This window comes from Haliaeetus albicilla, chromosome 4, assembly GCF_947461875.1.
Source record: "Haliaeetus albicilla chromosome 4, bHalAlb1.1, whole genome shotgun sequence".
Lineage (NCBI taxonomy): Eukaryota > Metazoa > Chordata > Aves > Accipitriformes > Accipitridae > Haliaeetus > Haliaeetus albicilla.
The window spans coordinates 29,587,642-29,612,473 of NC_091486.1; the positions used below are offsets into that span (position 1 = coordinate 29,587,642).

A 24,832-nucleotide genomic window follows, 5' to 3' on the forward strand; every position below is an offset into this window, starting at 1 on the left:
TAAAAAAAAGAAAAAAGAAAAAAACACCCACATTTTGGCCCCCCAGAGAGATCTTATAGGAACAGTTGCTCCCATAAGATTTTGGTATTTTTTTTCTTGACGGTCAAGTTGAGTAGTGGCTTGTGGTTTTTTTTTTTTATTATTTTTCTATTTTTAATGTACTAGTACCAAGAAGTTTTGCCTTTAATTCATCTTGGTTTAAGCCTCGTTTTAATGTAGGTTGCAATTAGAACGTACGGATTCTCAAGCTCCTCTCTAAAATTCAAGTAAACCGGCTTTCTTTGCATCAGTCTCAAGGGATGCTCATAGTACCATATTTACTGTATTTGAACTGCACCACATAACATGGCTGGGCTGAGAGCATATTATGGTATCTTAGAGTTAGCAGAATTACTCTCTGTGTTGGCATTCACACTGTTGTCTATTTAGCAGCTGGCTTAGAGTGACATGAACTTGGACCTTAAATAAAAGAGCTGCTGTGTTTCTTGTAGCATGCTTGCTCCGTTGACCTAATAGCGGTGCATCTGAGATGGTTATATATTTAACTCCTGTGGAGATAAATTGGCCTCCTCGTTTTCCGTTCCTCTGCTTTTTTTGGAATTACCAAGTACGATCAATTTTGTGGTGTATCTGTCAGCTTTACAGAAACAAAAGGAAACCCCTTCTTTTCAGCTGGCCCTCATGTCAGTCTAAAAAATACGGTGAAGGCTCTTCAAATCTGGAGTTCACTTCCACCCCCACACCTCCCTTTAATGATCTGTATAAATCTTTCTGTCCTTCAAGCAGCAGAATGGGTATCAAACAGAAATGTATTGTTTTGGGGTAAAGTTCTGCAGGCAGCACTGCTGGGCAAGGGCCAGTTATTCTTCATCGCCTCATCTTTTGACACTTTCCATAAGAGCCCAAGTGAATTCTGTTTCTGATGCAGAAGAGGCATATTCCAAGGGGAATTATATAAAACACTTCTGTGAGCAGTAGCAAGCATGTTAAAATGAGGAGAGGCCAGGAAACAAAAAACATAGATTAAATGGATTTTAAGTCACAAAGAAGAAAAAAATTCTGTTTAGCAGCAGGAAGAGAGATATCCCCTTCAATTTGGTTTCAAAAGACATAGCCAAAGTATGGATGTTTCATCTTAAAAATAAATCAGTAAAGTCTATGAAATGCTGCAGTTCTTGGTGACAAATCTGTTTATCTCTCAGAATTTCTTGTGGTGATATTCTCTCTAGCCAAAAAATTAGTGTCTTAACTGTATTTTTGGTTTAAAAGAACATAGGAACATTTTCCTCAGATCTGTGAGGCATCCACCATAACTGCCTAGGCATCAGATGTTTCTGTGTGCTTCTGCAAAGATGTTTTTTTTCTTAATTAATGGTATTGGTGAAAATTCTGTGGCACAAAGATCTGCTATGAGACCGGTGTGGCTAACAACCGCTACACAGATAAATGTACCCATATTTCCTTCATGCATAGTATGTGCCACCTTGGATGCTCTCAGATTTCCATTTGAGAGAGTGAATTCAGTAATGTTGTGTATCTGAGGGGAGAATATTCTACAAAAGATTTCCTGAAAATATTGATGACTGAAGTGGTCTGCTGTATAGTGGTTAGAACAGCTAGAATCAGAAGGTTTTGCTCCTTGTGGAAAAAATGCAAAAGACTATGTTAAGCTTATATTACAAGCTCTCCTCGAGTTCCTACCAGGGAGGCTCAGAGGAGTAGAGAGAGTCAGAATGGGCTTGAAAAGTTTTTATACAATATTTTTATTATATAGAAATTACTCTGTAAACTTCTAAATAGCAGAATTAACTCTTGGGGTAAAACAAGTCAGTTCCACTTCAGTCTTCAGGCCATTCTGTCCATCTTTGATTCCCTGTTGTTAAGCATGGGAAAACACTGTTCATAGATAGATCCAAACATTGCTAGCCAGGATGCTTTGAGATGGATACTGTGTTATGGTCAAGTTGATGGTCTAGTTAATAGGCAAAAGAGAATCTCTGGTGTGTGGTTTTCTCTTTAAAGCACCTTAGAACATAGCAAGAAATTGTCAATGGTAGAAATACTTTTAGATTAGGAATTACCATGTTATTATTAACAAAGCTATCCTTGGGTTTACAAAACACTGAACCAAATGATTGCTTAATGCCCGGCTGTTATTTTCTGCCTTTTTACCTTTTAATGTCTAGTTTGTGTGTAGTTGTCATTTTCAAATGGCTGTTTTGAGAGGCATGTTGATGATGGTATTGTGTTAATGTCATCAATCATACAAACACTGATATTACCAGGTAAAGTCAGTTCATTAGAACCAGATGCATGCACTTGTATATAATTTTTTTTTTTTAAATATGGCACTATGCCAACAGATTATAACACTTTTGGGAAATTAATCTGCTGCCAATTTATAATACTATACAAGTGTATAAGCACCAAATTATTGATGTTAGTTCTGTTAAAATTACTTTTATATAATGTCTGATGCTGGTTACCTATTAAGCACAGGTCTAACATGCAGATTCTAGGTTTATAGTGATTTATTTTTTGTTAAAATGATCCCGTATTTAGAATTATTACATATTATTCTATTTTCATGTGTTTATGACGATGGCTACCACAGAAATACTTTTTTTTTGTTTAATTAGTAAAATTACTTAAGGTCTAGCTTTCTGTTGCACTGCTGCTAGTGTTTCATTCTGCAATAATGAAGCATGCACATTTAAGTCTGGTTGGCAACTCTGTTTAGTTTGCACTGGAAAAATCAAAATACTCCTTGATTTGATATATGCAACTTATAACCTGTTTATTTTGCTTTTTAAGTGGTTGAAATAATGAATCTCGGCTTTTGATAAATGTGTATTAAGTAAAATGATACAAATTAAAGTTGGAAAGCAAGTTCATAGCATGCACTAGCTCTTAAAGGGAAAAAAAATTTTTTTTGAAGTAGAAGACAGGAAAGTGTCTCTGCTTTGAGGCTACCAAAAGCTCTTTTTAGCAGGAAAGCATGTCTTTGGAAAGCAATATAAAGCAATGCTATACACTTATTGGCATATGTAGCATATATGTTCATGTGGTGCTCTCTGCTATCAAATGTATTTAAAGAGAATTGAGATTGTGCCTCATTGTTGTGAAAAGAACAGGAACTAGATAAATACATTGCAGTTCACAGATAAAGAAAGGATGTCTGGGCAAAGGAGTCTGAGAACACAGCTCACTAGAGAGTACAATTTATTTTCCAGCAACGTTGAAATTCGAGAAGGGCTCAACTACTTAGGCACCTGCCACTGAGTTTTACTGATACTGCTGGGGTCAGACCCTTAACCCTGTCTAACCTCTCTCTTAAACAGGACTTTATTTAGTAACGTGCTTGTCCTGCCATGAGGTTTGGGCTTTTTTGAACTGGGGAATGGGGAGCCAGTTCGCAGGCTTGGAGTCCTCCTGGGCACTGGGACATTCACCCTGCCACAGGGAGGCCTCCTTGCCCCTGCCCCGTTCCTGCAGGGGACCAAGGGGAAGGCAGGCTGGCCCTGCCACTCGGGGCCCTTCTGGCAGCCTCGTACGAGCCTTTGCAACTGCTGGCCAGCCTCTGCTCCCACTCTCCAGGACTGCACCCCGCGTGACTCTCCTGGTTTGTGGCGGGGCAGGTGGCTCGTGTGCCCCTGGGCTGGCAGGGGTTGCCCTGTGGGGCTCCTGCTGCCGGGGTGGCTTCCTTCCTTCCCTCCTTCCTGCCCAGGCGGTGGCAGGCCACACGTGGGGGAACTCTCTCACAAACTCAGCTTTACTCTGTGTGGTATTTTTTTTAACTTGGAATTCAAGCAGCTTCAAGTCAAATAAGAAATGCTAGCCACCAGAATTGTGGGGATTCCTACTGATAACTTTCCCTTGCTTTTGGAGTCAGACTTGACTGTACACTGCAACTGGGGAACAGGAGGCTCCTATTGAGGAAGACAAATTGTGGCAGGAGTGTTCAGCCTCCAGTCTAATATGTTTTTGCTACTGCAGATAGCACTTCTGGGTTCATTATAGCTTGCTCTCATAAGTCGTCATTTCTGTCTCAAGGCTGTTGTGCTTTCCAATGTAAAGCAGATTGATGCTGGCACATTTTTTCTGTTTTAATTTTACAAAGTTGTCACACTGAAACTGTGCCTCATATTGGAAGTGCTTTGAAGTGAAGAGATAAACAAAGAGCTAAAATAAAATTAAAAAGGAGCATGAACAACATTTCATCTTGGTTTCTCTCTTTTTAAAATAAGCTGAATGGATGTAGTACCCTTGTGCCACTGTAGTAACTCTGCAAACATTAACCGATCAATCTAAATTGAGTTAGTATATATGCAGTAAGCAGAAACAGGTGAAAATTAGGTTATCTGTGCCCAACTCTTTCTATTTGCTATGAACAGTGAGATATAAACTAGGTTTTAGACCTGATTAGTTTTGTTTATTTTCAGAGAGGGGCAGAGGCAGAACATGTGCTATATCTACCATAGTTATTAAACCAAGAAACTATATAAAGTCTCTAGCTCAATTGTGACATTTGCAGATAAAGGCAGAAAGCCCTGCTATAAATAAATCTGAAGTGAATCCAGGAGGAAAACCAGCAGCAGTCCTTAGTACATTTCAGGTTTATCTCTATGAAAAACAAAAACCCCAAGAATTTTCTGTCCTTTCACTAGCAAAAAAAGAAGTAATTGTCTCTGCCAGTGTCAGAAGTGCCAACCAATATAGTCTGAAGTACGGTTTATAACTTCACTTTGTTTGGTTTGTGGACTCCCCAAAATTTTCCAATGAAGACAGTAAGCTACATCTTCAGTTACTTTTTTATGAAGTTCTAAAAGTAGTTAAGGAATTTAGAGGTCTGTTGACCACAGATTGAAGCCATTGTCTGTGGCAATAAAATATAAAATACCAGTGGCAGATATGCTCTCACTGTTACAATCCTTGGGTGCACAGTTACTATTAATCTTTGATTTAAGGCCAAATGACAAGTCTTTGCCCCTAGAGGAGCTTTGAAAACATGTAATGTATAGAAGCCTTTTATACACATTTATGCACCTCTCCTTACTGGTGAGAAGCCACAATTGCACAAAAAGCATGATTACTCCAAAGTTGCAAGGTGAGGTCCTTCCCTGAGATTGCAGTCTTACCTATGCAGTAGTGTCTTGTATTCTCCTTTCCCAGCAGAAATGTAATTGCCATTTTCTTTTTCCTGTGCTAAGAAGTATCACACCGCTGCAGAATATAAGTAAAGACCCAGGAGACCCAGCTGTGGGCTTCCAGTTGCATTGTTAATCCAACTTGAAACTACTTGCTCCTAGAACCCAGCATTTATTTTCAAGCCAGTATCTCACCTGTGTCCTGAATTGTGTTGTAAGGCTCTAAAAATCAAGCCAAACACAGAACTGGAAATCTGGTGTTGTCCTTTCCACTAGTTTGAACAGGCTCATGAGCGGTAGTCTTGATGTACTGATATCTTAAAACTTCTATGCTTGTTCAGCCTGAATGCTAAAGAATCAAAGGATCTTCTTAGCAGAGACAGCTAACGTTTTCTTTGTCAGGTTTTCTCTCACTCATGTTTACCAGAGAATTATTTTAAAAAATAAAAGTTAATTAGTTCACAAAGTATTAACTTCTGCCCTCTCGCAAGCTAATTGAGAACCTGACAAGAATCATTCTCTATTGCCATTTGCCAGAGCCCTGAACCCCTCTGAATGGAACTGCTGATAGCCTTTGCCTTTTCCCTAGGGGAGGGGTTTGTTGGAAGAGCATTCTGCTGTTAGATTTTCTGGCATTTAGCACTATCGGTGATCAAGTGTGCCTTTTCTGCCTTCAGGAGTGTTGTGAGTATGAATGAAATGCGCTCTGAAGTGTTCAGGTTCTTTCCATCGGACCAAACTTCAAGGTCTACTACTATTTCTGTGTTGTCTCTCACTTCAAAGGTATCTGCCCTTTGACTTTTAAGTTGAGCTGTTATTGTTGGAGCCCCTTTGGGTTGCCTGAGGCCATCAGATGTCCAAATAGCCATAACAACAGAAATAATATTTGCTTTCATATGGTAAACAGTTCCTGTTTGATTGTTACAAAGATGTAAGGCAGTTCAGGCTTGATGGGGGGGGAGGGGGGAAGGGGAAGAACCAACAACTGTTCAAACTTTATTTCAGTTTGCATTCAGCTCCCTGGATCCTTGCATTTGTGTTTTCCAGACTTGATGGTGCTTGTAGCTGTTGGAATTGGATACAGCCATGGGGATTCTTGCACAAAGGAAAGGAACATTTTCAGTCCAGGTCAAGTGTAATTATCCCTGAAGTTGGTCTGGTTGGGTTTCCATTTATGTTCCAGTGAAGGTTTGCTAGCTAAACTTGTTGCTAGTGAAATTTATAACCATTTAAACAGGAAAGGGTTATTTTCTGAGAGCGGATATAGCAGATAGAAAGCCTCATCTCTGTTCCTCTTAGAACCTGGATTCCTTTTGTGCTCACAACACTGTGCTGTAGGCAGTTCATGCTTGAGGGAAACGAAGTGTTCAGAACTGTTTTTTTGAGTTGGAGTTCAGCTCCCCAGGCCCCTGTATTTGTGATCTCCAGGCTTGATCACTCCATTACCATTATATGGGAGTGAACGTGTATTGGGGAAGCTTCAAGTAGCTTAAAATGCAGCAGTGCACCGGTTTAGCAACACAAATCAGTATTATCCTGTTATTCCACTGTTCTGTTTCATGTATCCAGTACTTCCTATTAAAATATTAAGCCAAATTCACTGTGCTTTTTTTTGTTGAAATTTAAAGCCCTGCATGAGATTATGTACAGATACTTGAAAAAATGTCATTCCCTCCATGATCCTCTTTTCTGCTGAGAGCTACTTTTGTCTAGGATGTATTGCTTGTGCCTGCAGGATGTACCATGTTTCAGGGGTCCTGGAGTATTAAGCTCATTCTCAGAAAAAAGCAGTGAATGATTCCTCCGGTTGCCTTTGAATTTGGTAAAGTTCATCTCTGAGTGAGAGGCCTTTCTTTAGGAAGTCTACCTTGTTCTTTCCTTCGCAAAGTAACTCATTGAAGCTATTTCTACCTTTTCTTTCTAGAACAAAAGATAACATCTTTACTTTTGAGTACCTAGAACATATTACAGTGATGTAGAGCCATTAAATACGCAGATTAGTAGTGCTCAATATAAGAAAGGGGCAAGCAAAGTCTAGCAGCTTGTGGTGCTTTGGATTTTTTAAGGCAATTATAAAGTCTTAAGAAAAAGCTTTGCTTTTCTATGTGATAGAATAAGAAACTTCAAAACATTTTATAAATTTGCTTTTATAAACAATAAATTTCAGCAAACTTGGCATAGGTAGTCTTGTTTTCTTAGAGTCAGACAAAACCCAAAACCCAAAAACCAACCCACCCCCTTACTCCCAACATGCTGCTGGTCTTCCAGCATTTCTGGTTGTGGAGTATTTCTAATTATAATCAGACCTGGATAATTCATGTTGGGTTTATTCCTAAGTAATCGTATTTGAAATATTTAACTGGTAAATAAAACTGCACTGTGCTTTGTATCTAAGCGTGTTGTACTGAAGTTTTAAAGCTTAAATAATACACATACATAAAAACTTTGATAACTTAGTGTTAAGGTTGCTCAAATTTTCTGTCAACACATTTCTTAAAATCAAGGAAATTGTAAGTTAAGGAAATACTAGTGTTTAAATCAATCTTACTTCACATGCCTTAGCTCAGAAGCATCATAAAGTACTCGGATGTACTGAACCTTGTCACTCCTTCATGCATCTGCCAATGTTCCTCACTTTCTGTCATAAACACAGTCTTAACTGACCTCGGCCCTCCCAGCTAGCCATAAAAAAATGACAGAATTGTAAAAATGAGGAAATCTGAAGAAGGTAGTTTGCAGTTTGGGAGGGATGAGCTTGTAGGAGATGTATTCTAGAAGTTGGGGGAGAGGTTTGGATGGTCCTGTAACTTGCACAAAGTTTTTTTTGGGTTGTTTTTTTTTTTAATAGGCTACTTCTGCTTTACATGTAAAACAGATCTGTTAGCCATGGTGTTTCCAAGAACACGTTCACTGTGTTGCCTCTGGGTCGGCTCATGAAACAGCTTTTCACTACAGTTTGCTTCACCGTCTTCTGGTTTGTACCATTGTCTGAGACAAACTGACTCAAATAGGTAACAAAGAGCAAACAGCTCAGCCCAAGGCAGTTATGGAGTACGATGCTAATTGGATACTTTCATTTTGTGAACCATAATAAAATGGCAGTCTTCGAGATAGCAGTGCAGCTGAGACTAGAGGTTTGTAAAGCAAAGCTTTCAGTTTTCCAGTCTTGCTGAACATGATCAAACATCTTCTGAGTATTAAAAGAGTGCATAAATTTTGAGGTTTTTAGCCTAAAAAGAAGAAAGAAAACATTGCCTTTTATATCTACTCCAAATGTTTCTAAAAATCTTCAGAATTGAATAGAATACTGAAACGAAAGCTGCCTATCTGCAAACATGAGCAACATCCTTGTGTCTCACTGGGTTAATTATTGTGCAGAGTACTTTGTAATTTGCTGGAGTGCTCTGATGTGATTTGCTTTGGTCAAGACCTAACTGCGAAAGGAAGTAGTAGTTAGGTATTGAGTTGACATGTACTCAGTGTTAAATTGGGACTTGATTTACTTTGCAATTTGGTGCCATACTTTTGGTTTCTGAGTTCTGAGGAACTGGAAACAAGGGAGCTATTTTGTCACAGCGTGTATTTTCTCTGCATATCTGAAACCAGCTTGAGCATCTTCTGTGGAGAGGTTAGGAAATGATGGAGCTACATAAAGGCATGCAAGGAGATAGATTAGCTATTTCCTTCCACGTTCTGGCAAACACTTATATACTAAACATGCCTCTGGGATATTTTGTTTCTAAGGAATCATTGATATAAGTGAGAATGTTTATTTAAACAAAAATTGGGAATTTTTGCTGGAAGACCTTTTTCTTCCCAACACTTCTCATGGCACAGTTTTCTCCTGTTTTTCTCAAAAGCAAAGAAACAGGCATTGAAGTGAAACAGGCATTTTTGTCCAGGGACACATGCAAGAAATAGGAGAATTGATAACTCATACTGTTTTCTGTCTTTCAGAAAATTACTCCTTTGTTTGTGTCACCTATTGTGCTCACCTAAGCAACAGCAATGTGTTCTCTGACCTTTGTTCTTGCAATTAAAGACGCTGCTATTAGTCAACAACTATAGTGCAATTAAGTCCACCTGTAACCTTAAAAAAGCAATTTCCGTCAATAAATGTAACTTTATAGTGTGAAAATGAAGTTAGCCGTGTGATTTCCTTTTTGCTTATTTTCCTTCAATGATTAAAAAAAAAAAATCATGGTTGTGAGAGTTCTAACTGTGTAAGATTGTCCCCCACATAAACTGATCAGTAGGTAAAACTGTGCTCATTATAATATCCTGAGCTTAATTAATCTATATGGCTTTATTATTGCTATTCTGTTTTATTCCCAATGAATACGCTCATACACCTTTGCTTAAGGTATTTTGTTCACCCCGCTTTCTTTCAACCATGTGATAAATCTTGTTTTCTTCCACTGCAATTTTTAGTGCTGTCAAATTATTTACTAACCAGTGCTGTTATTTCAAGATGTAGTTAATAATTAACATGAAACCAGATCATTTTATGAAAGGTTATTTTCTGATGACTTTTAAAAATCCTAGGAGAGGTAGAAAATGCCATTATGATTCATAAGGATTTGTTGGAAATAACAATATACTCTCAGGTGATCCGTCTCTAGTTTAAATTGCCTGCTAGGTTTAAGATAAGCCAGTGATAGTAATGTCTTGGCTCACAGGAGTCAACTCAGGTTTATTAAAAATATCCACTCATAAATTCAGGGTTAACACTGTGTCTGTAATTTCAGATCCTAAAATAAGGTTTTGTATACAGTTGCACAGAATTAAAATGCTACAGAGTTGCCTTAATTTCCATTGAGAGTTGGGATCAAGATCAAGGGCTTTATATAGGGCAGTGTGTTTTCTTCCATTTGGATGCAGGCAACTCTCAATTCCTTGAAGAGATTCAGACAACATTTTAACCCTTATTCACTTATTTGATGCTGTCTAGGTTAAGATGACATCATGGTCCCTTAGAAACATCTTCAAGACCGATGACCTGTTTTTCCTCTGACTAGTTCTTTCTTAGAGAAGTTCAGGACTATCTCTAGTCTGGGGTTTACCTGTCAAATAGAGGCTTGGCAAGACCGACTGGTGGTGTTTTTTTCTTAGGCCATCATGCTGGCTCCCTGGCCACAGTGTTGAGGAGGTTTTGTTGAGAATGAAGGTTGTAATTTGGTTTGCAGAATGCCCAGAGCCAAGGAGAGAGCAGGATTTCTAAGAGAAGTAATTCCTTCCTGTACTGAGATATGTTGTGAAGCTTCCATAGTATCTTTGTGACCAGGTATGATTTTTTAAGAAATTCACCTGCAACTTTTATATTTATATAGATATATACACACACACACACATTTATACATATGTATAGATATAAATAAAATTTGAGAATTTAACATCTCTTAAAGTATGGAGAAAATGTTTGAATATTAGATGTCTACAGGATGATGCTCAGACTATTACCAGTAAGCCACTTGGAAGCAAGCTGATAGGTCTTTCATTAACTCAATGCCTGAAACTTCTTGAAAAGTAAATGAATTTGCAGCCCACAAAGTTAATGGGGAATACTTAACTCCCAGCAGGAATGAAAGTGCCTTTAATCTAAACAGGCAATGTAGTTTTTAGTACCTTGTGTTCAAGGGCTGCATTCCAAGCTGAGGAAGCTCTACGCTAAACACAAACCGTGGTTCCCTGGGATGTTGTGGAAGTGTCTTGGGAAAACACTGGGTGAGTGGGTCTCGAGAGCATTCAAGTCCTTGTCATGCTATAGATTGGGTCTCTCACAGGACCCTGATCCTTGATTTATGTGAAGATTTCTCATTTCCTGGAGTATGGTGGGCATGTTTTCTACCTTAGCTTTTTAGCAAAGCATTTCCTCTGTAACCTTTTACATTCTTGTTTAGTCTTTATCCTTTCAGAGTGCAGCAGAAGCTATATTTCAATACCTCTTGACTGCACCATATTTTCAAGAAATAAGTCTTGTCTCATCTCTTGATGTCCATACGCATTACTGGCTAGTCTGTATACCACCATTAGAAGAAGAAGTCTTTGCCTATGGCATTAGTGCCTAAAGAGGATCATATATTGAAACATGAGACGTGCCTGGGAGTTTGGTATTCATGTTCTTCAGTTGCTGATGTCAGTTCAGTGTTCAACCTTTGACAAGGGCAAGCAGTGAAGGATGTGCACCTTGGACTTCTGGAGAAAAAGCTTCTAAGTTACTCTATATGCTTCTATTTGTTTCATAGAGACTGGGCTCTGTCAGTGTTTAATTAGAAAAGCAGGTTTTGACTGTTAATACTGTTGGCCGCTGTATTGTGCAGATGCACCTGTGCGTACTGGACTATAGGAATTGATGTACATGTTCTACAAGATTTTAGTCAAAGCTAAAATATTCATCTGACTGCACCATCTGTCTTGTGCTCTCTCTCTTCTACACATTCTTCAGGCTCCAGCTTTACTTGCACACAGAGTCACCTTCTGATTGTTTTCTCTCTAGTTCTGCAGTGAGAATGTTCTAAATATTCATAATGTTATGTATATATCATGCTAGGTGGCTGTGTATTATTAGAATCCTGGGCTTTAAGCACACTGTCATCCATTGTTCAGTAAACACAATTACAGTGCCCTATCTCTCATCTCTTCTCTAATGAATCCATGCTAATTGATTAATCAGTGCTGTTGCTTCACTATGATAATCCCATATGAGGAATAGTGGTAACATAAGTAGCAATTACTAACCTATGTTGTACACTGAGGAAAACACAATGTAATACACCATAAGTGGCAAACCCAGATGAGGAGGAATGGAGCCATGCCTCCGCCAGGCCTCCCGTTCCACAGCACAGCTCTGTCTGCTGGGAGAGGTGTGCCCTGTGGGCCTGATTCTAGGTGGTCTTTGGATGCGAGTGTGATCCACCGATTACTGGTACAGGGAATCTCTTAGGCTATCACCGATTAGTGGTGTGTTACAAAAAGGCACATCTGAGAAGATGTGGGCAATGTGGTTAGCTATATCTTTTTCAAAGTTTCATCTGGTATTGGTTACTGAAGTGACTGTCCTCTTGACTTAAATATGGCTATGATAGTGACTTCTAAAGTGAGATAAAGAGCATTCTTATCCCATTACAGCATCTTACTGATGTTACTGTTTAATTTCCAAAGCAATGAGAGAGATTCCTGATCTGAGAGAAAGCTTAATGTTGGCTGTCACAGGCTGTGAGAGGTGCTTAGCAGGCCTATGGATGGTAACGATTTCGTTTTCCTTGCTGTTAGAGAGTCGACAGAACTATGGATGCCTGTTGACCAACCTACCTTGTTTAAGGCATCACATTATATGCTCCATTCGTAAAGAGAATTAGCAGCAAAATATCAGATACAACCTCTAGTGAAGTCCCTTTTTTAACCTTGAAAATGGGTGTGGTTTTTAAATTTTAGAAACCATTGTGTTCACTCCCATTGTCATTGGTAGTGGTGGTGAAGATACACATAATTTTCATTTGGATGAAAAAGGCAGCTAAATTCAGTAAAGGATTTATTGCAAGGAATAAAGTTGCGAGGCTAAAGTATCATTTGTACATTCAGCTTTTAGCTAATACATGTTCTTTAGAAGCATTTCAGATTAATATTGAGGGCACAATAGTATAGTAAAAGCAGAAAGTTTTGATTTAGTGCAATTACATTTGTAACAGGTTTTTTTTTTTCTTTTCTGTATTGTGCATTAGTGGTATGTGGTTTGGTTTTTTTTTTAAGTGTTCAGAAATAGTAGCTTTATGTGGTGTGAATAAAACCCGAATTCTCGTTTTGGGTAAATCATGATGTGGTATCATATATAAGACTGTCTAGATAAGATTTAGATGGTCATTGAGTAATACTTTCATGAAGAAATTATCCTGATAAAATGTATAGTAGTTTCAGAGAGTTTTTTGTTTACTTTTTAAAAGAAATACAACCAGTTCCTCTTTGCACACATAAGAAAGGAGTGAAAATATAGATTTGTAGCTTGCAAATCTCTTGCAAAAGGTTCTGTCAATTAAAGATCTTAGGAAGCTTAAAGTGAGTCAAACTAGGGAAGATAATGCTGGTGTTCTCTTGGTCTGAGAAAATTTGATGGATTTTCTTGTAGAAAAATGAATTTCTTTCCTGTTTTTGCAATATTAATTGTCCAATGGCAGTTTCCAACCAAGAGAAGGGATTAGTGTGCATTTGTAGAGCTAATGATAGTGCACTTTTTAAAATGATGCTTGTTGCCATGGGAATGCTTACAAACAATTTATCTAGTAACTCAAATGTCCAAAGGTTGTGCACTTTCTTTGAACATAGATTTTTGTCTCCAAGTTGGATGGTACAGAAGAAATCATAAGTTACAGCTTGGAAACACCTGCTTCTTTACTGCTTTGCATTGCTGATAGCACTGGTAAATGTTCTAGACCACCCATGGATTTCTGGACAGTAAATTTAGCAATAGTCTGTAAAATATAAGTAAAAGGTAAATAAAATATGAATATTAATATCCTAGCAGAATCTCATTATCTGTCTATGTGACCTCTAACACCTAGGTACAAGAGTAGCCATACTTCAGGTCAGCCAGAATCTTTTTAAATGCTCTTAGCATGGATGAGCTCAAATTAATAAGCTTGCTGAGATGCAAGTAATACTGGCTTAGGCACGCTGACCTCCTAATACTGCTTTGTAGTGTCTACTTGGCTTACAGTGCAGGCAGAGAGCTCGTATATGTCTTCAAAAGACCATGTAGACACACTCAGAAACACTAGAGGGGTATTTAAGTCAGTAATGTTCTCTAACTAATTTTGCTGCTACTTTCTGCTATTAATATAGTTTTCATCAGGAAAAGAGCTATACATTGACATTAACTCTTTCTGCAGCTATTGGTAAACTAATTTTTTCTGATACTGGACAGATCCTGGTGTTTTCTAATTGTAGAAAGTAGAGCTTCATTTTCTAAAATTCTGTACACCCTATAGAATCCTAATGTGTTTCCATCATGAAACCCTCTCTAGAAACATTCAGTAGCATATGTGTGTTTGAATCCTTACCTGATCAAAGTAGGCAATTAAAATCAGCATGATAAATGGGGGAGAGGGCTAATAAACATATCCTCTGTTTTAAAGGTGCCAATGGTCATATGGCTGGCCAGTTACTCCATCCTTTCAGTAATTGTTCCAACATTGACAGCTCCTAAAAGTTGCAGACACTTACCATATTTCTTATGTTTCCAGTACTTTTTTGGTTGATGTGAATGTGGTTTGTTTTGTGTTTGAGTTTTGGTTTGTTTGGTTTTTTTTTCTCTTTCTCTCCCCTACTGAAACATTTCCTGTTACTTCAAGAATTGGTTCTTGGCCAATAGAGGTGCTAAATCCAAATATTTATCAATATGCTATCAATGCTTTTAAAAGTGGCTTTCCACTGCTTTGGAAAAGACATTGCTCACACCTCACCCTGGAAATTCTTAAAATGTTGGGCTTAAGTCCAAAGTTTTATGTGCAGGAAAGCTACATTTGGAGACTTTTAACTGAGGCAATTTTTCTGTTTTTTCTTTTCCTCTGAGCCCTTCACAAAGGGAAGTACTTAGGCACTCAAGCCGCACCTCTTCCTTCCCTTCACCCATGCAAAACAACTGCCAAGAAAGGTGTGAACTCCAGTACTGTTACAACTAGTGGAATTATTTTTGTTCAGTGTTAGAGAAGTTTTTCACCTGAGGACTGTTGGAGAGTTTCATGACCAAAATTATATGTAACAGTTTTGATCTCCAGGCCTAAAACAATCCTTGCTGCTCTTAAAAAAATGAACTTGCTGTTTGTGTAGGACTTTAAGAAACAGAGCATTGCTGTTTCCATGCAGAGAATGCTCCTCAGCTAGATTTTTGAATGGTTAAGACTGGAAACAAATTGGGAGTAGGTAGAGCAGGAAGGGTTAGGGAGAACATTTTGAAGGTTAATATTGGCAAAGTGTGTTTTAAATGCAGAGGTTGAACATTTCCAGAAGAGCTCAGTGGGAGTTAAGAGGTGAGAAACTGGTGACGTAGCTTGTGTCCCTGAAGAAATAAAGCTCCTCTGGTTTTGGTTGCTGCTGACTCCTATGATCCCTGGGAGATGTTTGATATTAACAGTATCTTGCCCGTGTAGAAGGCAGGGGCTTCAAGGTGCCTGCTGACTTTGGGCCAGTGGTAATTAGGAGGGTAGAAGACATTGCCTCCTATCCTTAATCTCCATGAGGTACTCTTCCCTTGGCTTCTCAGTGTGAGAGCGCCCTGTTTACTACTGAGAATTTGCCCTCATATTCTTTAGACAGAAGTTGTTGGCCACTAAGCTAAGGCATAAGCAGTAATTTTGAAAATAAATGTGTGTGCATAAAATGTTCCTGTTCCACTTTTCACGATGATAGTGAGTATTTCAGTTGAACTGCGCATGTGCTACAGTTGCTCCTAATTGCTTCAGTGCAAAGTTGCCCAGAGTAGTTGGATCTGCCAGGGAATGGGTTTCACACGGTGTATGTAATCCACCAGTACAATTCAGCTGTGATGATAATCCTCAGCAGAGACTTGTTAGCAAACAACTTGGGGGAGTAATTTCTTACTGCAGACTGATTCCCGGCAGAGTGTCTATGCCCTTGATTTAAAATATCTTTTTAAGTGCCAAGACCACAGCTCACTACAATATTCAAGAAATCCATTGGTAGTTGAGAGGGGGAAAATGTTGCTGTCGTGGTTCCTGAAACTGTCAATGTAATTGCTAAAACCTGTGCTATATTATGGCTTTTCTTTGTACTGTGCTAATTAAACATGAATCCACTTGCATGTTATTAAAAATATCTGAAGATGTACAGCTATTCTTATGTTGAAAAATATCTTTTACCAGTCCAGTAGAATACATTTCAATTGACAACATTGAAAGAAGCTGTATGATTCTTAATTTCATATTTGTTGCCTGTCTAAAAATCATCTTTAGCAAGTGATTAATTGCATTTGTAGATACTGCACAATTGCATCAATTATCCATTTCAAATGAGTTTCATTCTGAATAGTTGAGAGGATGATGTAGTTTAATCAGTAAGTGAAATGGAAGTATTGTAAGCTGTTTAAAAATACTTATCAAGTTTTATGAAGGCAGAGTGATTTAAATCAAGCAGACCGCTGGAAAAATAAGAAATACACCGTAACAAACACTAGTATTTTTTCCTTCAGTTTAGCAGCATTTTATTAGCTTGCTTTGCATTGGTTTCCATCCTTGATATATTGATGATAGTGATACTGTGGGGATGTTAGATGGTTAGGAATTTTTTTAATTGAGATAAATTAGTTGTGGTTATAAATACACTTGTGTAAGTATGACAGCTTGTATGTCTGTTGATCAACGTTTTCTCTTTCGGACAAGCTCTGTGATGTTTAAGAGCATACTGAGCAACTTAACTCCATTTTCTGTTGTTGATTGGTTTTAAAAGGATGTTTGATATTTCATTATGCTTATTTAGAAGGAAAAAGGAAAGCTATATGTTAAAATAACAAAATTAATCTGGAAAATTTTTTGAGGCATTGTTATGCATGCTTTTGCAATACTAAACCATTCTTAGATATATTTCAGGAAGTGGTTTTGGGCGTTATGTAAAGCTGTGTGGGCAGGAAGATAAGTCCGGTATTAGTTTCATAATGAAAGGTTAGCTAAGCAGATGAAACGCAGATATTGACACCAACTTTGTTTTCATACCTAATATTTGAATTATTTTGAGTTTTGTGTACCTCATTGGAAGTTGGTATTTTACAATGTGTAATGTTTAACCTATTCAGAGTCCTGATTTTAATGCTTTTCCCCAGTTAAAAATTTTTTTCTTCCACAAAGGTGTTTTAAGAACAGGTTTCTGCTAACTGATCACTTGTTACATATTTCACTTGTCAGTGTTCCCTGGCCTTGAGATAGCCTGACTCTCTACTTCATAAGTAATACAGATAAAATAAGTGTTTTCTTAATGAAGGGTTTTAGTGCCACAGGTTCAATTATTTAAGGCCAAATGGGGGAATCTAGATACTGATTTTAAGTCTGAAACATTTTTAAAACTTGTGGTTTGCTGCATTCTTCTTTTTACAGTCTGAGGGTGGCAGGAGTATCGTAATGAAGGGCACCAGTTATTGTGGTTGAATGAAGTTTCTTAGCCATTTCAGAAATGCACATATACGCGCAGCTTACGTTTTGTCCCAACAGACTGAAGTGAGCCATGGAGAAGCCTTTCTGAGGCACAGTCATGTACAGTTGGCCAGAACTTGAGAACAGCACTGTATCTAACTGTTGGATGTTACATCAAGATATGTATAACTTTGGTACAAATAGGGTTATCCTATTTTAACCTGTGCTTGGCTATATTATTACTGAATGAAAAAGGGCCTTTATGTGTGTTCCTTGAGCTATATGGTCTTGGGGATCGTCTTCTGTGTGCAGTGTCAACTGTTGCATTTGTTGCTGTAGCTGAAGGTAAACACCTTTACTTTGTAACAGGGACTAAATGGTTTGGGAATATTTATGAAAGTTCTGATTTTTAAAGCTAAAAATAGTGCTATGACTTTTTAAACTCATTCTTGCTGTCAGAAATGCTCATGTGATCCTGAAAGTGTTGCTAAAAATGTTCAATTTTTAAATATGGTAATTAAAATTGTCTGTTGTGAGAGCAGTAGATGAGACATTTCCTGCATTTGTAAACTAAGCATCCCCTTCACCCCCAGGTTTCCTTGCATCTGACTGTTTGTTATGATGGTAGAATCTGAACTCCCACTGAACCTTCTTGGAAGAAGTTTTACTGTTGGCCAAATAGGGAGAGTGAGCTCTGCAGCCTGCCTCTCTGCTCAGTGACCTTCTGCTTTAGGGTTTGGATGCCTTTCCTTTGTTTTAGAAAGCTGATGCCCTCAGGGAATACAATACTGTAAACTGGACCTTCAGACATACATTTTCACTTTTAACTTCATCATTAAAAGAAAGTTTCAGATAAAGAGACTTTCCCTTGGGTATGCCAGACTGCTTCAGTCCTAATTTGAGTAGATACCATGTGTATTTCTTCTATTAATAGATCTTATTTATTTCCTTCAAGTTCATTGTTAGTGTTTGATGACTATTTTATACTCCAAGTATACTCTGCACTCAGGATTTTCACCAGTTGTTTGTGTAGACTTCCTATTCTCTAAATTTATCTAGTTCTGAGATTTGTCTCATGTTGGTTATTGTTTAATAATTTTTTTTCCAAGGAGAAGAGAATGTTTTTTCCTACATAGCTTTTCTAAAAGTGATATTGTTGCAATTTTGTACTACCTGCAAACGTACTTCTTGTCTTAAGAATAGTTTTCTGAGCCTACCAGGGAGAATTGAGGAAGGTGGTTTAGGGCCTTTTTATGGCCACTGGTGGCCCATGAATATTTCTAAAGCTGTCTTACTGGGCTAGGTGGTATAGTCAGTCCACTCTTGGGTGAATGTGCAAAGTTTTGCTGCAGAACCACCTCAACAAAAGATTTCTTTTTAGCTAAAATGTAATGCAAAACTACACTGTAACCAGAGTTTAGTTAGAGAATGGGTCTGGTGTGGTTTTTTTAAGATACAAAAATCCGCAGGTTTTGGGTTGTGATGATAGCGAAAAAACAGAGTAATGGGGCTGGTCGGTAGCCTGGTTGTCAGGGAAGCTGTCTACTATGTTAGCTGCTCAGGGCTGCACCCTTTGAAATAAAAACCAGCTGTTTTGACCATTTTCAGTCAATTCTGTCTGTCTGTCTCTCTTTTTCTAGCCAGAAACCAATACTTTTGTGTCTCTGTCAAAAAGTGCCACTACTGCTTTTTTCCCCCAGACGTTTTGTGGTTTTTATGAAATAAGCATTTTCAAAAAATTAAAGAAAAAACAGAGAATTTCTCATACTCCCTAACCTCAGTAACACCCATGACTGATTCCCGCATATTTATTGTTGAGGCTAATATATGTCCATGCTGATTGTTGAATTGAGAAGACTGTGCGTGGTCACAGAGAAGAAAATGTTACTGGTATGTACTGTGTCACCCTTTCTACTGCTACACATCCATGTTTACCTAATTTGAGAGCTGTCACATAATGAATACGAGACTCTTTCAAGCATTTGGATTACAGTCGTTTGCAGAGGGCTATTATTTAATAGGATCCCTCTTCTGCTTCAGTCCTAATTTGAAGAACATGCTTTTTGCAGCACTAAGAAAAACTGCTTAATTCAAATTATTCCTATGTAAATACATTTAAAAACTTGCGCTGTTCTAAGATGCATATGCTTTTTTGGCTTTTGTTTTTACCATACCATTTTGCATTTTATTCCTATTACCTAAGTGAAAGCTGCAATTCTGTCACTGCAAATCTGTTACACTGTCAGCTGAATTTGAGTCAAGTTTGGGGAGCCAGTATCATTAATTCTGCTACTATTGAAAAACTGACAACAGTCTTTAAAATATGAACAAGAGATTGAGAATTTCTGTGTGTATTGGATCATTGTCTTCTAATAGTGTCTTGTGCATTGTTGGTTTGCTATCATTCTGCTAATTGCACAGATGATCTGTTTAAATTTACTGTGCTTGTAATGAAATGCTGAAGTATGAAAGGAATTTGTCCATTTGTAGTGATTGTTACATTACTGGAGCTCTCATGTCATTCTCAGAGAGCTCAGTTACAATTTCAGTGTTATGATTCATGTTTCCTTGATCAGTTAAGCCTTTAAATACATCTGGCTTTGTGTTTACTGACTTGAGCATGTGATAATCTGTGATATCTGTGAGCACTATATGCCTTCAAATCAAAACAGGCAGTGGTGTGCAGGATAGACACTGTGACACTGAACTTCCCCCTGTGGCGTTTCTGAAGTCCCTCAGCACACTTCTGTCCAGCTCCATAGAGGGTAACTTTTCTTTAGGAGCTTTTACCCTTAAATTTAAATTAAAAAAAAAAAAAAAAAAAAAAAAAAAAAGTAGTAAGCTGTAATTGCAGTTACAGACTCCAAACTTCATTGTCTAATTCCTCACAGAAGTTTTATCTTGTGGAGTGATGAAAATGTGGAAATGTGGGACTGTTGGGCACTTCATAAGGCTGGACCATTATTTTCTGGCAAAGGAATGAATGTGCCTTGAAACATTTGTGACGTGTTTATAAATCCGTTCTTGAAGACCTCTACTGAAGGTCTGATACCCCTAGTATCTATAATAACTCTCTTATCCAGCTTAGAAATGCTTTTTTCTGGTCTGGTCTTTAGCAGAAAAGAAAGCTGTTCATTGCCATCTTTTTGTAAAAACCTCTTAGTTATCTCAGACTGTAACTGTGCCCTTACCAATGTTGTGCTGTGTCGCTAAACAAATCTGGGATTAGACTTGTTGATCAAAAAATGGTTCCTTGTGGTTTAAAACCTGTGAATGAGTCAACAGAAACATAAGATGAGATTGTGTTCTGAACATCAATCAGTATTTGTCATTACCATGAAATCTGTTTCCTAAGAAGTGGAAATGGAGGACAAGTATGGACGTAACGTCATTACAGCAAGAACAGCACTAACCAAAAGCCCAGAAACAGAGAAATAGTGTAGCTTATGCAGACTTGTGTAGACTGCAAGGGAGGCTTTAAATAACAAAACAGTTCTGAGGCATGAGTACCAAGTTCTCTGTCACGCACTGAGCAGCACTGTGTTGCACCCAGTGTCTGGCGGAAAAGAGTCTAGTTAATTCACAACCTAAAATCTCCTCATGGCTTGGCTGTTTTAAACCTTCCAAAAAGAAGATCCTTTGTAGCGCCAGTGTTTTCAGTGGTTAGCTAAAGGAGGTTAGCTTTGTTGGGAGCATTATTGTTAGGAGGTTTGTCTGCTTCTGGCATCTGTTGTTACGAAGGCGCTATCTTTTCTTAAGATGAAGTCAAGATACGGAGGCTGTGTGTCAGATTTCTATTGCTAATGCACTGCTTGAGGTTGAGTTCCTGATTTATGAGGTTGGTATGGAATATGCTTCATATAACAAGAATTGCTCCTTGACATGTGCTTCCACTGTGAAAAGTGATTGGAAGAGATAGCACATACTCAATACACTTTTTTTTTTTTTAAATAGTTCTTCCATTAGTGACAGAATTTTGCTTTCAGTAAGCTATATTGGTCTTGCAGTGGAAGCCAAGTCTGTTGGCTTGTGCTCTGATTAACACACGAAAAGAATCTCTACCAGTATTATATGTTCAAAAGTGGTGTGTGAACCAAAACGGGATCCAGCTTGATTTATATTCCAAGGGTTTGCTTGCAAGGCTGGTCATGATTCTTTTTTAAAATGCAAAGCAATCCACTCTCACTCCCAAACTCTCTTGATACTTATAAACTGAAAATAAGTTCTACAAGTCTTTGAGGGACTGAAAACACAAAACCTTTAAAGCCATCTTTCCAAGTAGAGCCATCTTCTGAGAGAAATTGAAAGTTTTAATATACAGCGTAGAGCTTTTTTTTGAAAATTAAATTACCTATCTACTTGGCTTCGTTCTTTGGAATTAATTTATAACATTGCTACCTTCTGCCTGGAGACAACTTGATATGGCAAGTATATATACAGGAAAACCGTACCACTGCAACAACAACAAAATAATTACGAACTTTAGGCTTTATCTAGTTAAAATCAAGCTCTGAATTGAATTCTTTTAGTGTGTTGACAGCTGAAGATTTATGTCTTCCAGCTATATTCCTGTTGCAGAGTTGGCAGAAGTGACCTCTCCAAAGAAGGCCTTTGTTATGGATTTTGCTCTGTTTACATTATTGCCATAAGGGTCGCAATGAAGTACAGTACATTAAAGCTAATATATCACCTGCTGACAGTGGTCTTATCTCATTGGTACCTCTTTCCCTCTCCCAGTATGAAAAAAACTGCAAACATTAAGAGTCTAGGGAGCACAAAAAGAAAGTTAAATAATAGTTTTCAAGAGCTTTAGCATTAATGTTAGGTCCCTGTGTGGACTGTTATTTTTGTGTCAGGCCAAATGGTTACATAATTTCTTTTTCTGTGAAGTTACTGTGAAAATATCTATTTACCAGATAAATGCTACTAAGGGATAGAAAGAGCAGAAAAACCCCCTTTGCGTTTATCCAAGGTCTGTGGCATTCAGGTTAGGCAGACAAGGAAGCATTACCACGAGCTTCACCAGTGGAAGCATGGTGGGACTCTGGTGTGAGGACCAGGAGTTAGATACCTTACTGTTTCTCCAAATGCTGTCACTTATGCTGCATACAGAATGGGTCTTTCAGTCCTCACCATCAGTGAGATGATGTTACTTACGACTTTTCTCTTCTAAATATTGACTCAAAAATATAAACACAGCCATTGTTCTATAAGCATAAATATTTATGTAGTTTCAAAATGTGCTTTGAAATCTCTCAACAGGGTGCTTCCCAGGTATCCTTTCAGGATGGGGAGATGAACCTCACTGGACCCACAGAACTGTTGCTGGCTCAGAGGGCCCGGTTCCCTGTCAGGTAGGAACATCTGTTTCGGTGTTGACTCAAGTGTTATCAACATGCAAGACAAGACTGACTTCTCATTCCAAATGCATCTGTGAATCTGCATTGTGCTCATCATCATCATGATCTCTTCCTCCTCATCCCTTTCCCATCCTAAAAATGTGCTTGATTCACATACTAAAGCACATATTTGTACAATCTTTTACCCCCATTGATGAATATGAATAATTTTGTTGTGGTGTTTGTAGTATAAGCCTAAGGGGGAAATATGCTACTATTGTATACTCTATTTTTGCTTTCTACTCAATTCTGCAAGTACTTAATGTCTTAAGATAGAGGATGTTCTGAGGTCATATATTATATCTCAATAAATAACCAGTCAGCTGAACCAGATAATCCTAAAATTATCTTTTTTAGTTACAATGTCACCTCTGTTTTTGAGTGGTAAGGTTATTACTTTGCTACATCCTGTAGTAGATTTTGTATCTATGTTTATACACTGTGAAAACTATAGCCAATACTTGCAATATTTCCCTGTGCATTACCTCACTAGAGTAGTCAGATGGAATGCATCCTTTTCCTCTCTTCATTTATAACAAACCAGAGATGGCCAGTGCTGTTACAACTGAAGGTGGTAGTGGTCACACTGATAGTTTGGAAAATAACTTTTATTTTGACCAGTCTAAAGTTTGAGTGAAATTTAGGTAAATACATAATCTGCATTGGAAGCCAATACAGTAAAATTTAAGAGCTGCATAGCTGAAACAAGAGGAAACTAGGTGTTCTCAAGAGGTTTAATAATGAGCTTTGGGGTTTATTGTTCCTGAAATCACAGGGAAAATTCTAAATGGCTGAAATGAAATTAAAAAAAAAAAATTGCCGATTACATTTGTTATACCAAAATTAACAGGCTAGGCTGCAATACAGTGGCACAAAGTAGGTCGGTCAGATCTTAAGTGGTGGTAATAGAGGATTGAACCTGGCAAATTTAGAGCAAAATGTTTCCATGCTGCTGTTCTCCTGTCCCACCATAAGCTTAAAATTCAGTTTTGACTGGTGCTTCAGGTTGTGCTGAAGTCACCTTTTTGAGTAGGCAAAGGAATTCAGTCCTTTGTCCAGTATGTTGTTTTTGTTGCAGAACTGTAGTGGTATCATAGCACATTGTATAATGAAATTAAGAAGTGTTATATGGCAGACTTCTGTGTGACAGCTAGAATGTCAGAAATTAATTTGCTTCGATTTTGATGATAGCAAATAATCATTTGCTGTAATTCTGCAGCTTATAGTTGTTTGTCAAAACAGTATGAAATAAAAACCATGAAATAAATAGAATCTGCATGTCTTAATCTTAGAGCATTTATCTTCACAAACACCTCAGAAAAAGCAAGTGTTAATATTCCCATTTTACCTACATGAGGGCTGGGAAAGAGGCATGAAGTTGTATACCCAAAGCCTGTGGGGAAGTTTGCAAGGGCAGGGACTCTTAACTTTGGTGGTCTTCTGGGCCATGCCAGGATTTTGGCAGAAGGATCACCTTTCCTTTTAGGGCATGTAAAAAATTAATCTTTTCCATGCAAGAGAGTTAATTTCTTAGTTTTTCTTGTTCTTCTAGTCATCATTTTATTTCTTTTAAGGGAGATTTTTTTGTTTTGGGAAAGCGGTGCTTTTCAACTCATCTGTCTGTCTGTGTTCTTCCTCCTTCTTGGAGGCCTCCTTGTCACCTACTTTGTATGCCATTTTGTAGTGTCTTCTCTTGCCTGCTGGTACTGATACATATTTTTAGAATGGTCTCATCATGAAATGGAACTGGAGTGTTCTTGCAGCTTTCTCTGCACCTGCCAGGCCTCTAAGTTACACACTAGCTGATTAGTGTTCGTCATGCAAGTATAGAACTTAGTCAGTTTAGTTGCTAAAGCTTATTTTCTCTTTATGGAATGTTGCTAAAGACTTCTACAGCTTGTTTCACCTGAGGTAATTATTATGCATCACCAAATATATGCATTCATTTGTCTCTTGATCTGTTTGTAATAGGGATTAATCAAGCTCTGTGCATGCTATTCTTGTATTTACTGTTGTCCTTATGCTTTTACTAGAGTGTTTTAGATCATCTAAGTCCTCTTAGGAATTTCTGAGAGCATATTATTGTTTATCAAGTTAAGTTGACTATTGCTTGCATTTGGGATTCTTCAGAAGAAGGTTGTGAGACTCATTT

General features: G+C 37.9%; 1 protein-coding gene across 6 annotated transcripts in view; it reads left to right on the forward strand.

Annotated features, from left to right (window-relative positions):
- Nucleotides 1-24,832, forward strand: part of PARD3B (par-3 family cell polarity regulator beta) — a 433,796-nt gene that overhangs the window by 161,877 nt on the left and 247,087 nt on the right. For all 6 annotated transcript variants that reach the window (XM_069781654.1, XM_069781655.1, XM_069781656.1 and 3 more), the window contains one exon: nt 22,544-22,635. In XM_069781654.1, the coding sequence (XP_069637755.1) occupies nt 22,544-22,635 (92 nt within the window). The remainder of the gene's footprint in view (nt 1-22,543; nt 22,636-24,832) is intronic.